At 39.9% G+C, this 13,706-nt stretch overlaps 1 protein-coding gene and 1 pseudogene across 1 annotated transcript in view; both read right to left on the bottom strand.

The window, feature by feature from the left end:
* Positions 1–130: 130 nt before the first annotated feature.
* The window catches only part of ACMSD (aminocarboxymuconate semialdehyde decarboxylase), a 55,112-nt gene continuing 41,536 nt past the window's right edge, over positions 131–13,706 (bottom strand). Inside the window, exons 9-10 of the mRNA XM_058664196.1 lie at positions 1,679–1,777; positions 131–256 (exon numbers count right to left, since the gene is read on the bottom strand). Coding sequence (XP_058520179.1) covers positions 131–256; positions 1,679–1,777 — 225 coding nt within the window. The remainder of the gene's footprint in view (positions 257–1,678; positions 1,778–13,706) is intronic.
* LOC101529958 (thioredoxin-like protein 1) lies at positions 11,320–12,401 on the bottom strand (annotated as a pseudogene).

The following is a 13,706-nucleotide window of genomic DNA, read 5'->3' as shown; positions in this document are numbered from 1 at the left end:
AGACAGAGAAAAGATACAGTTTAGGCCTGTAGGACAAGAGGACTGGAAACAGTTCCCAGAGGTCCTAAAGCCTAGCTTCAGGGTCTGTGTGTGTTCCTTTCAGATGGCCCTCAATTCTAGGTCAGCTCTTTCAGAGCAGAAGTCCACAGAGGATGGGTTTCACATGGCGGCAAAACTCCCTCCTTTTGGTGACTTGATGGGAACTGAGGACGCCCCAGTCTTTTTCCACCCACTGCCCGGACACAGAGTATCCACTCTGCAGGAAGAAATTATCTAAGTGGCAACTTTGTGACATCCTGTTGATTGTAGCCCATGTGTAAAGGAGGGGCATATAGCAGGGTTAGAAGGAAATTTGCCTATATAAAGTTACCCAAAATTAAACACAACTCAAATTATCCCAAATTCCTGATTAAGATTTTAATAGAATGATAATTATTACTCTATGCCTTTATCATTCCTGATGTGCTTCCCCCTTTCAAGTTTTCTTAATGTACATAAAATGTTATCTTGTCACAAATTCACAACATTCTGTACAAGTTAACGTATTGTAATATTGGAATAAAATTTGAAAGCACTGTTTATAAATAATAACAACACTGTTGGGGCACACTTCAAATAACAGACTGATGGAAATATAGCTTCTTATGAAGGAGTATACTATTGTAACAACATGGGGAAAATCTACTGCTTTTTCAGGCCATAAGCAGGGAGCTGGATGGGAAGCAGGGCTGCCAGGACATGAATGGGCACCCATAAGGGATCCCAGGGCTTGCAAGGTGAGAACTTTAACCACTAGGCTACTGTGCTGGAGCAGATGAGCTTTATTTCTAATAGAGGGGGTTCAAGGCAACTTTTGGATTCTAAGTTTAAAAGAAAGACAAGAATTATAGAAAAGATTTGTGACCAAGACCTTCATAAGATTAAGTAAGAGTTTAGCCCCATGGTTTCCTTTTTGGATGTCTCTGACTTCTAGAAAGAGGGAGAGATTGGCAGTAAAGTCCTTAGAAGAAACTTAATCTATCTGTCTGTCTGTCTATGTATCTATCTATCTATGTATCTATGTATCTATCTATCTATCCACCCATCTATCATGACAAATAGAGTGGAGAAGGGATGGCAGGAGGGAGGTAATTTAATTGTCTCATTTAAATTCATTGCAGCTCAGGAATCTATGGAATAGAATAAGTATCGGTAGTATTACAGCACCTTTTAGTACGTTTTACCCACATTTAAAGTCAAATGCGCATGCACACACATGCACACACACATTGAGCAACTTGGATATTGTGATCCCTTAGGTCCTTGTCACTGAGACTTTATTATCAATATCCACATAACTAGAATCAGTACCCCTTGAGAGAGTGGTTTGTAACAGAACTGTTACAGGAAACATGAGGCACTCTTATGAGTTAACATACGAAGCATGTTATTATGATGTGTTTCCCTATGGTTTTGTTCCTTGGCATCAGTTTTTTTAATGTCCCCATGCCTTGAAGTAGCTTAGCTATTTCTGGAGACAGGATAATGGTTGTGGGCTATTAAATGTAATGGTATGGTTGTGGGCTATTAAATGTAATGGTCCCTCTGTGTTTTGGTACCGTATGTCTAAATGTTCTGAAACCAGCATTAATGAGAGCAGGAAAACTCAGGAAGGAGAGCATGAGGTAAAGACATGTACCTTTGTTTCTTCATCAAATTCTTCCATAGACTCGATCAGCTTCCCAGGTTCCAGCTCACCTAGTGGAAAGGGGTAATCTGTTCCCAAAATGACTTTATCCTGGAAAAAAACAACAACATTCGTTTTTTGCACTTTGGTAGAATATCAAAAGACTTCTTTTAGATATATACATACATATACATATTTACTTATTATAGCCATTCCAATGGTGAAATAACACATGCATTCCTAGACATAAAACTAGTCTAAAATTTCTAAGGTTTAACGGTTTAAATTTATTTTGATACCATTTCCAGCAGGTGTCGCTATTAGGTCTCTTAAAGTTGTAAATTACTCCATCTTACCCCTTTTAAAAAATAATTGAAATACACAGTACTGAAATATAAGACAGATGCATGTATTTCATAAAACTTACTGAGTTGGTCAGTCGAAATTTAGAATTATATCTGAGAGTCATACCTTGCAATTTATTTGACAGAAAAGAATAGGAAACAAATGACTGGATACAAACTAAAACAGGCAAACAGAAATATCCAGGCAATTCCTATCCATCTAAACTACATCATGGTTCATTAAATGATAGCTTCCAATTTCTATTTAATACTTTGTGCAACAAAATACACAGGCTTGTCAATCTACCCATTTAGGAAGCAGTTATGTCAGGGAATATGCTAGAATTTAGATATAGTCTGGTTCAAAGGACAGAAGACACAGACCCTGTTCTCAAGTAACTCAATCTAATAAGAAAGAGACTGTATAGCAGTAATAACATTTTATCAAAATAAAACAGGAAACACATTTTAGTCCTGAAAGTTAACTGTATCTCATTTACATATTAGTAAAAGACTGGGCAATTAGATAGCCTATCCAACATTAAAAAGAATACTTATAAACGTGAAAGTGGAATCATTTCCAAGTTATATGATAAAGAGGAATGATATTTAAGGTATATTGTAAAGAGAGAAAAAAATCCAAAACAACATTCCGCTATGCTCATTTTTCTTTAACAAGGTTTTTGGAAATCCATATGAATTTGTATTTACGCACTTTCACGAATGGCACCTAAGAAATAAGTAACAGTTGTCCCCAAGGAGGAAAACTGGGGTGTCAGAATCAAAAGATTCCCTTTTCTTTTAAAATATTTTTGGACATGTAATTCATGTGTCGTAAAATGTGCTGCTTAAAAGATGCAAGTCAGTGAGTTTTAATAGCCTCATGAATTTGTGTACCCCACTAATTCCAGAAAATTATAAAATATCTTATTTGTTGGGTATAATGGCAGACCATTTTTATCACCCTCAAATAAACCTCATGCCAATTAACAGTGGCTATTTTCTTTTGTCCTTTGGAAGACACTGGTTTACTCTCTGTTTCTACAGAAATGCCCATTTTGGCATTTCTTATATGTGGAATTATACATATGATTCCTATGCATGGAATCATACTAAATAAAATGTTTAAAATTTTATCTATGTTTCAGTAAGAATTAATATTGCAGTTTCTTTTTGGTTAAAAAAGATTTATTGTTATTGTTATTATTATTATTATGTAGACATACCACAATTTTTAGCTGTTCTTAAGAGGATTAATGTTTGAATTGTTCTTATTTTTGTTTGTTATGAATAATGCTGCTATGGACATCTGTATTCAAGATTGTGCATGTACGTACGTACATATGTGTATATATATATATATATATATATTTTTTTTTTTTTTGTCCCCCCTGGGCATACACCAAAGAGTGGACTCATCGGCCTATATGGTATATCCATGTGACATTTTGAGGAATTTCCACAGTAGTTACAGCATTCTACATTCTCACCAGCAATGTATGGAGGGTTTTAATTTCTCCAAATCCACACTAACACTTGATACTGTCCATCTCTCGATTATAACCACCCCAGTGGATGTTAAATGGTGTGGTGCTGGGGCTTTGATTTACCTACCTCTAATGATTCATTATGTTGGGTGTGTTCCCGTATGCTTACTGTTCCATTTGTATGTCTTCTTTAGAGAAATGTCTCTATTAATATCCTTGGAAGAGGGCAGCGGGCACATTATCCAAATCAGTACACACTCCAGTCTGAATGCGGATGGGATCCTCGCTTCTTTACTAAGAAGCTTGCCTGGCTTGTTCAGATATGCTCTTCACTGAGCTTTGAGTCCATATTAAAAAAATCCTGTGTCTGTTCATATCCACTTCATTATCTTTTAAATTTTGATTCATAAGACTTGTTTATATACAAATAGTTTAAAAAATTTGAACGAAAAATGGAATTTTAAGATGGTTATTTAGTGCAAAAAATTTTAAAATCTATGCCTGGTTTTTCATAAATATTAATTTTATGTAATATTTTAAAGATCCTTCTTGTTTATGGATTTAAAAATTTTTTAAATCAAAATAAGATTATACCTTAATTCTGTTTTAGAAATCTTTTTGTAGTATTTCAGTTACTAGAGTTTTCTCAGGTATATGATTTGCAAATATTTTCTGTAGTCTATGGGTAGTCATTCACTTTTTTGGAATACAGGAATTTTAATTTTGATCATATCTTCCACCCATCTTTTTTTCTTTGAACGCTTGTGCTTTTGGCATCAGAGGAAAAAAATTCATGCTTAGTCCAAAGTTACAAGAATTTATACTTATTTTCCTCTAATAGTTTATTATTTTTAGCTCTTGGAGTTATGATACATTTGGAATAAATTTTTGTTTATGGTCTACAAAAGGAATCCAGTTTTATTATTTCTCATTTGTGAATAGTCAGGTGTCTAATTACCACATATCCAAAGACTAGTCTTCATCGATTCATATTGCCATGTTTGCAGAAAATTATGTGTAATTTTTTGTCTATATATGTAAGTTTACTGTGTGTCGGCCAATATTTCACAGTCTTGATTATTATAGTTGTATAGAAATTTTGAAATTGGGTCTGCCAAGTACTTTATTTTTTATCTTTTTTATTATTTTTTTAAAGATTTCTTTTTCTTTTTTTTTATTAATTACATTGCATTATGTGGTACATTTTTATATGCACTGGGATTCCCCCCAGTGGAATCTTTTAAAGCTTTATTTATTTTTATTGTGAAGTCAGATATACAGAGAGGAGGAGAGACAGAAAGATCTTCCATCCGGTGATTCACTCCCCAAGTGACTGCAACGGCTGGTTCTGTGCCGATCCAAAGCCAGGAGCCAGGAACTTTCTCCAGGTCTCCCACACAGGTGCAGGGTCCTAAGGCTCTGGACCATCCTTGACTGCTTTCCCAGGCCACAAGTGGAGAGCTGGATGGAAAGCAGGGCAGCCGGGATTAGAACCGGCGCCCACATGGGATCCCGGTGCATTCAAGGCAAGGACTTTAGCTGCTAGGCTACTGCACCGGGCCCTCCTTTAAAAAAGATTTAAAAATTTTATTTTCATTTGAAAGGCAGATACACATAAAGAAAAAGATCTTCCATTATTAGCTGGCTAACTCCCCAAATGACTGCAATGGCTGGAGCTGATCCAATCTGAAACCAGGAGTCAGGAGCTTCTTCCAGGTCTCCCATATGGACAAGGCTTTGAGGCTATCCTCCACTGCTCTGTTAGGCTACAGGGAAGGAGCTGGATGGGAATTAAATCAGCCAGGACAGGAACTGGAGTCCACATGGGATCCTGGCACTTGGAGGTGGAGGGCTAGCCAGTTGAGCCAACATGCCGACCCCTCTTTATCTTTTAAAAATGTATGTATGTTTATTTATTTTCATTCAGAGAGAAGAAGAGACAGAGATGTTTCATGCACTTGTTCATTCACTTGCCAAAGGCAGGAACCTGAGTACTTGGGCCATTCTGCGCTTTCCCAGGAACATTAGGGAGCAGGGTTGAAAGTGATGCAACAGGGGCTTCAGCTGTACTCTGAAATGGTCTGCTGGCAAGGCACCTACTTCCTTTTAAAGGGGGTTTTGGCTATTTGGGGTCTCTTGCGTTTCTATATGAACTATAACATTAGTTTTTCGATTTCTGTCAAAAAATGGTGAGGGTGGCATCTGTAAAAGTTTGATTGGATTTGAAGATGAACTTGGGGAGTGCTGCCACTTTGACAGTGTTCAGTTTTCTGATCAATGAACGTGAGTTGTGTTTTCATCTGTTGAGGTCTTTAATTTTTTTAGCAGAATTTTGTAGTTTATTGTGTACATGTCTCATTCTCTATATTTTTTCAAAAGATTTAATTCTTTTTGAAGAATGTGTGTTGAGTTTCCTTTTTGGAATGTTCATTGCTAGTATATAGAAAAACAATGTGTTTCTGTATTTTAGCTCATATTTTATAACCTTGTTGAATCTATTAGCTTTTTTTTTTTTAAGATTTATTATTATTGGAAAGCCGGATATACAGAGAGGAGGAGAGACAGAGAGGAAGATCTTCCATCCGATGTTTCACTCCCCAAGTGAGCCGCAACGGGCCGGTACGTGCCGATCCGATGCCGGGAACCAGGAACCTCTTCCGGGTCGCCCACATGGGTGCAGGGTCCCAAAGCCTTGGGCCGTCCTCAACTGCTTTCCCAGGTCACAAGCAGGGAGCTGGATGGGAAGTGGAGCTGCCGGGATTAGAACCGGCGCCCATATGGGATCCCGGGGCTTTCAAGGCGAGGACTTTAGCCGCTAGGCCACGCCGCTGGGCCGAATCTATTAGCTTTTAATAGTTTATTTGTGGCTTCTTTATGATTATCTATTTATAAGGCCATATAATCTGTAGATAGATGTAATTTTGCTTCTGCCCTTAAATATAGAAGCCCTTTATTTATTTTTCTTATCTAATTGCCTAGAACCTGCAGTACTGTACTGAATGGAAATATTAACTTTTTACTATTAGGTATGATATTGGCTTTTTTTTTCTTTGACACACTTTATCAGGTTATGCAGGTTTTCTTTTAGTTTGTTGTGAGTTTTTTGTTTTGAAAGGCTGTTGACCTTGTTAAATGCATTTATTGTCTGCATCTTTTTAGAAGTTGGTGTAGATTTGAACTTTACTGTGTTAATAATATGAATTGTATTGATTTATTTTTGAATGTTGAGGCAACCTTGCAATACTAAGGTAAATCTCAATTGGTCATGGTAGATAGTTCATCATATATGTTCCTGGATTCAGTTAAGTAGATATTATTAAGAAAATTTGCATCTATATTGACAGATGATATTTGTCTAGGGTGTTCGTTGGTTTTGGTATCAGAGTGACGCTGGTTTCGTAGAATTAGAAAGTGATTCATTCTTTGCATTTTTTGGAAGCATTTGTAAAGGACTAATTTTCATTCTTTTAAAAATCTTTAATAGAAGTCACTAGGGAAGCCATCTAGTTTTATTCTTCTTTGTGGGAAGCTTTGGAATTAGTAATTAGTGACTCTAATTGTAATTTAGTAATTCCAATTAGTAATTCAGGAATGGTTATTTAGTGCAGTGGTTGAGTCACTGCTTGGGATACCTACAGTGCCTAACTTCAGGTCCTGGCTCCTCTGCTTCTAATCCAGCTTCCTGCTGACCTCATCCTGGGAGGTGGCAGGGGGAGCTCCGATGCTCTGGTCCCTACCACCTCCCTCAGAGACCTGGACAGAGTTCCAGCCTCCCGGTTTTGACCTTGCCCAACCCTGCCTGTTGCAGTTATTTAAAGAGTGAATTAGCAATGAAGGATCTTTCTCTTTCTGTCTTCTAAATAAAATAAAAAAAATAAGCAAATAAAAACTATAAATTATAATTTACAAATATACTCTCTTCTTACAGTTTTTTTTAATTCCTCCTTGAGTTCTTCACTAGTCTTTCAAGGAGTTTATTTCATTTAGTTTAGCTAATTTGTTGACATAATTAGTTGTTCATAGATTTTACTAATAACTCTTTTATTTCTATAAGGTTTTTGGTAATGCCCTCTGCTTCTGATTGTAGTAATGTGAACATTCTCTTATTTTTGTTGGTCAGCCTTGCTAAAGGTTTGGCAGTTTTGTTGATTTTTTTCAAAGTTTTTATTTTGTTGACTTTCTATACTGTTTTTCTGTAATGTATTTTTTTTAAAGATTTATTTTATTTTTATTACAAAGTTAGATATACTGAGAGGAGGAGAGATAGAAAGGAAGTGGAGTTGCTGGGATTAGAACCAGCGGCCATATGGGATCAAGGCGAGGACCTTAGCCACCAGGCCATGCTGCCGAGCCCTCTGTAATGTATTTTTAAAAAATAAATCTGTTCTAATATTTATTATTTGCTCTTTTCTGCTTGCTTTGGGTTTAGTTTATTCTGCTTTTTCTACTTTCTTAAGGTATAATTCAAGGTTATTGATTTGATATTTTTATCCTTTTTAAATGTGCCATTTTATAGGTATATATTTTCCACTAAGTACTGGTTTAATTAAATCCTGTGAGTTTCAAGATGTGGTGTTTTTGTACTGAATTCATGTCCGCTGTTTTGCCATCTCTGTCATGATTTCTTTTTTGCCTAGTATCCTTTAATTTCAACCTGAAGGACTCCTTAAAAATATGCATTTATTTATTTGAGAAACAGATGAGACTGCTCATATCTGCTGGTTTATTCTGCATGTTCCACCCCAGATTGTCTGTGGCTGGCTTGAAGACAGAAGCTGAGAACTTGATGTAGGTTTCCTACCATGTTAGGACTTGCTTGGCTGCTGCGATGGTTCACTCCACATCTGGTAAAGTTGGACACAAACAAAATGAACCTGAGGATAACATTATATTATTTTATTGCCTGAGATTCTGCTGGCTTGACTTTGGTTTTTACAGTGCCTTGCAGGGACATGTGCTGATAAGACCACAGTGTACCTTGCTGACTCTGATAAAACATCTGCTGAGAACACTTCTTGCTTATCTAGGTCCACTTTATCCTGGTGAACGCGCATCTGCAAAAATTCATGGTCCTTTCCCATCAAGAACATAAAGGGACAACTGCCCCCAACCCTGGAAGGATGAAGTCCTCAGGCCTCCCTGACTGCTCTCCAGACAGGCCAAAGGCCTACTTTAATTTACTGGGCTGTCCTTTCTACAATAAAAGTCTTTCCTCTCTTGACCAGATGTCTCCATGACTTCCTATACCTTACACTTAGCATACCCAAGTGGCAGAAACTGAACTGCTTGAGCTTTCACTGCTGCCTCCCAGGGTTGGCTTTATCAGGAAGCTGGAGTCAGAAACCGGAGGCAGGTATTGAGTCCAGGCATTTCAATAGCGGAGGCAGGTGTCTTACCTAGTAGGTGGAACATCTGCCCACAAGCTTTTGACATTTCTTGTGTAGTGATCTACAAGTATATATTCTTTCCATTCTCATTTATCTGGCAGTGTCTTAATTAATCCTTTACTTTTGGAGGGTAGTTTTTCTTGGTAAAGAATTTTCAGTTTGGGGCTGGCATTGTGATGCAGTGGGTTTAAGCAGTCATTTGACATGCTGGCATTCCATATCAGAATGCCAGTTTGAGTCCTAGGTGCTCTGCTTCTGAACCAGTTTCCTGTTAATGCTCCTGGGAAGACAGCACAAAGTGGCCCAAGTGCTATTCCATCCATGTGGGAGACCACAATGGAGTGTCTGGTTTCTGACTTCAGCCTGGATCACACTTGGCTATTGTGGCCATTTGGGGAGTACACCAGCAGATCCAAGACCTCTCGGACACTCCCTGAATGAATCTTTTATTTTAGAATTTTTTTAATTGGAAATTCAGATTTACAGACAGAAGGAGAGACAGAGAGAAAGATCTTCGATTCGCTGGTTTACGCCCTAAGTGGCTGCAATGGCTGGAGCTGAGCTGATATAAAGCCAGGAGCCAGGTGCCTTTTTTGGGTCTCACACATGGGTGCAGGGTCCCAAGGCTCTGGGCTGTTCTCCGCCACTTTCCCAGGCCATAGGCAGGGAGCTGGAAAGGAAGTAGAGCAGCCAGGACATGAACTAGTGCCTCTGTGGGAACCCGGCGCATTCACTGGCACTAGGCTACCGTGCCAGGCCCAATGCATCTTTTTCTAAAAAAGAATTTTTGGGGCCCGGCGGCGTGGCCTAGCTGCTAAAGTCCTCACCTTGAACTCCCCCGGATCCCATATGGGCTCCGGTTCTAATCCTGGCAGCTCCACTTCCCATCCAGCTCCCTGCCTGTGGCCTGGGAAAGCAGTTGAGGACGACCCAAAGCTTTGGGACCCTGTACCCATGTGGGAGACCTGGAGGAGGTCCTAGGCTCCTGGCTTCGGATAGGCACAGCACCAGCCGCTGTGCTCACTTGGGGAGTGAATCATTGAATGGAAGATCTTCCTCTCTGTCTCTCCTCCTCTAAGTACATCTGGCTTTCCAATAAAAATAAATAAATCTTTAAAAGGAAGAATTTTGAGTGTTTATTCTCTTCTTGTCACTATTTTAAATATGTCTTCCAGTGCCTTCTAGCCTCTAGTTTCTGATGAGTGCTTGGAACAGAGCCATAGGGAATGTCGGTACTGGGGTAGAGTGGGTGTGGACAAGGAGGGACGGGGGCAGATGCCCCAAAAGAGGCAGAGTGAGGTAGAAGGAGACCCAAGGAAGAAAAAGTGGTGTGAGAAAAAAATTCCATGAGAAATATTTGAAGGTGTAGATATTAAATATCACTTCAGAAGAGAATGAGAACTGAAGAAGATAAGAACTGAAGGGTGGGCCTTGGATTTGATGGCTTTATTAAGTATGCTTGAAGTGTGTGAGGAGAAACTCAGCTGTGCTGAATGGAAAAGTGAGTGCTGAAGAGCTGGAAACTGCAGGTTTACTTTACTACTCTTAATTGTTAGGGCAGAATCCCTCTTTCTGTGCTGCTTGGGAGCTCCGTTTGAAGCAGAGAGCTTGGCTGCTAAGCCTCAACTGGAGGATGTGGCCACTTTCCAGATTTTCTCACTTGGCTGCCTCACTGGCAGTTAACACTTGATGTACTGTTTAGTATTGAACACCTTGACCAAATATTCAGCATCATGCTCATTGTCTCTCACTCTTACTTTGGCTGTCTCCTCACTCAATCCCATTCAATCTCAGTCTCTCCTATTTGCGCCTCATGATCCACTCTCCATTCTTCTCCTTCCCTGTTTGTCCCTGGAGACTGGCCTAGATGCACACAGTAGGCTCCATTTACTGAAGCCTTCCTCAGGGGTTTAGCAAATGAGCAACCCAGGCTGAAGATTGGCGAATGGGGCTGAAGTATCTACCCCTCAGCTGCCTGCCAAGGAGCCATTCAGATTCTCTCCAACTCCTGGCACCTCTCACTTTTTTTTCTTTTTCAATGAGGCAAAGAGAAAGAGATAGAGACAAAAAGAAAAAGTCTTTCATTTGATGGTTCACTCATCAAATGCTTACAGCAGATGGGACTGGGACAGATAAAAGCCAGTAGCCAGGAAATCTTTGGTGCTTCCCACATGGGTGGCAGGGATCCAAGTACTGGAGCCATTACCTGCTGTGTCCTAGGATATGCATTAGCAGGGAGCTGGGATAAGCAGCAGAGCAGCACTGGAATTTAGGCACCCTGATATGGGAAGCAGGTGCCCCAACTGGTATCTCAACTGCTGTGCTACATGCCCACCCTTCAGTAGGCCCCTTTTTTTTTTAAGCTTGGCAAAAGTAGTGACTTTATTTACAATTGCATGTATCAAGATTACAATAAAAACACTAGTGATACCATCTAAACAAAAGCAGTGATTTATTGGTAATGGCAATGAATGAAACATTGACAGTCTCTGGTGAGAATCAAGCAATTATCCAGGAGCTGGAGGTCTGATTGCAATATGGTCTTCCAGTGTCTTTTGCACCTTAGTGACTTTCTCCTTTTTTGCCAACTACTCTTTTGAAGTCATTCATATTCGTCGCCTGGACTGGGGTACCAATAAAAGTAAAATATGAAATTCTTGTTGTTTCTTCATCACCTTGATTGGGCTGAACAAATATAGTTACACTGTTCACGTTCTGAAACTTAACATCATTATGTGGAACAGCGCCATCTTCTTTAATATCATCCTCTGTCAGTTCCAGAGCTTGAGTTGGTTCACGCCTTTCTGCCGCTTCAAAATCCATAGATCGGGGGAGCTTGATAAAAATTTTCACATATTTAGAACCCTGACCATTATCTGGCCCTTGAAATTGCATGGAATACAGCTTAACAGGTTGGTTGAATGCCACAGTAATGAGTAACTGTTCATCACAGTCAGATTCCAAAAAGGTCGGGTCTTTTCGTAAACAGTTGTCAAAACCATGCTCATCACTTTCATTAAGACATTCACGGCCAGCTTTGTTAATAAAAGGCATTAAATCCATGTAGCCTTTCGAGATATTGGTGTCCTCATTGTTTCCAGGGTCATTTTCTAAATGCTGCTTGATTTTCTCTTGTAGTCCCACAGCATCTGCTCCTTGGTACTGATCAATTCTCACTTTGTTTCGAAAACACAAAAATGTAGGTGTGGCTGATATATTGTTGGTAGCAGCTGTTCCCTGGCACTGATGCACATCTACTTCCAAGAAAACAGCCTGGGGGTATTTATTACTCATAGAGCTGAATGCTGGGGCAATCTTCAAACACAGTCCACACCGTCTCTGGTAAACTTGACCACCGCCAGTTTGGAGCCCGCGCGGCTCAGCTGCGGCTGGACATCCGGGTCGCTCCCGACCAGCTTCACTCCCACCATCGTCAGAGAGCCCGGGAGGGCGGCCCGCTACGCCACCAGCTTTGAAGCTGAAGGCGGAGAGCTCGCGAGCGAGTCGTGGCGACCGGCGGCTGGGTCCCGGGCTCTCTGCCCAGTCACGCCAGGGCCGAGGGGGCGGACCGGGCCGAGGAGGGAGCCGCGAGACGCGGGGAGCGGCAGGGCCCCGGGCGTCTCCACCAGGCCTTTTTAAGACAATCCTCTATGCCTTTCAGTTCAGCCTAGATTGGCAATGGAACTTCCCACTCCTTTGTAAATAATCTCTTCTTCCAGTTCCCTTAAGTTCTCCCAATGCAAATATGTCATTTTCTGTTTTGTGGGAGCCTTAACTGGGCCACTCTGTATTCCAGTCCCACCAGCTTATGCTTTTGGACTTTAGTGGGTTGATTACTCTGTTGGGAAACCGTTTTAAACTAAAGCTAATTTGAAAAAAAATATTTAATTGGTTAATTAATGAAGAGGACAATTTTATTTTAGCAGGTTGTCAAACTGATAGAAACATTGCAAGAAAATTCAAGGATCTGTCATATAATCTTTAATGCAGATTTACTGGGCTTATTTTTGCCAGCTTTTCATTATGATTTTTCTGTACAGATGCTTATGTGCTTGTGTACATTTTTTTAAAACTTGTGTACATTTTTATGAACCATGTGTAAGTGGATCCTATTATGGCCTTGAACAGATGAGCAAACAAAGATAACTCATTTGCCTATCAAACTATTTTTCGGTGGAACCAGTCTAATGTCTCCATCTCCCTCACTCAGCTAAAAACTAGAGCAGAAACTGTCCCCAGCTCCAAGCACAGGCCTGATGTTAAGTGGATAGTTGTTGAATTAAGTGGGGCTTGTGTGGTTTTCTCACATAGCTCCATAACTCCAGTCTCAGCTGCTTCAGTTGATACCAAACGCTAGAGAATGGTCATTTAAAAACAGAAGCTTTTTGCTGTACGTCTGACCCAAGTTCCTGTGAGTGTTCTGGGAAAGCAGCAGAATGCAGCCTAAGTACTGGGACTCTGCCATTCCTGTGGGAAACCTGGATGGAAATCCAGGCACCTGATTTTGGCCTGGCCTTAGTCCAGTGATTGCAACCAATTGGGGAATGAACCAGTAAATGGAAGATCTCTCTCTCCATCCTATTTCCCTCTCTTGCCATTCTACCTTTCAACTAAATAAATAAATCTAAAAATATAATTCCCCCTTGCTCAGAAGATGAAGCTGAAATTCCTTGGAGTGAAATAAGTGCCTCCCAGTAAATTTGAGACAGGAAGTGATCCCCAAAAAGAGCTGGGACAAGTTTGTGGTATAACTATGACTAGCTCCTTTTCCTGGGAACTTTTAAATAAATAAGCAAAATATTAAAAAGTACTATATATAATC

Source organism: Ochotona princeps, chromosome 5 (assembly GCF_030435755.1).
Source record: "Ochotona princeps isolate mOchPri1 chromosome 5, mOchPri1.hap1, whole genome shotgun sequence".
Taxonomy (NCBI): Eukaryota; Metazoa; Chordata; class Mammalia; order Lagomorpha; family Ochotonidae; genus Ochotona; species Ochotona princeps.
Note: the sequence above shows the minus strand (reverse complement) of the source record. Positions and strands in the feature narration are given on the sequence as shown.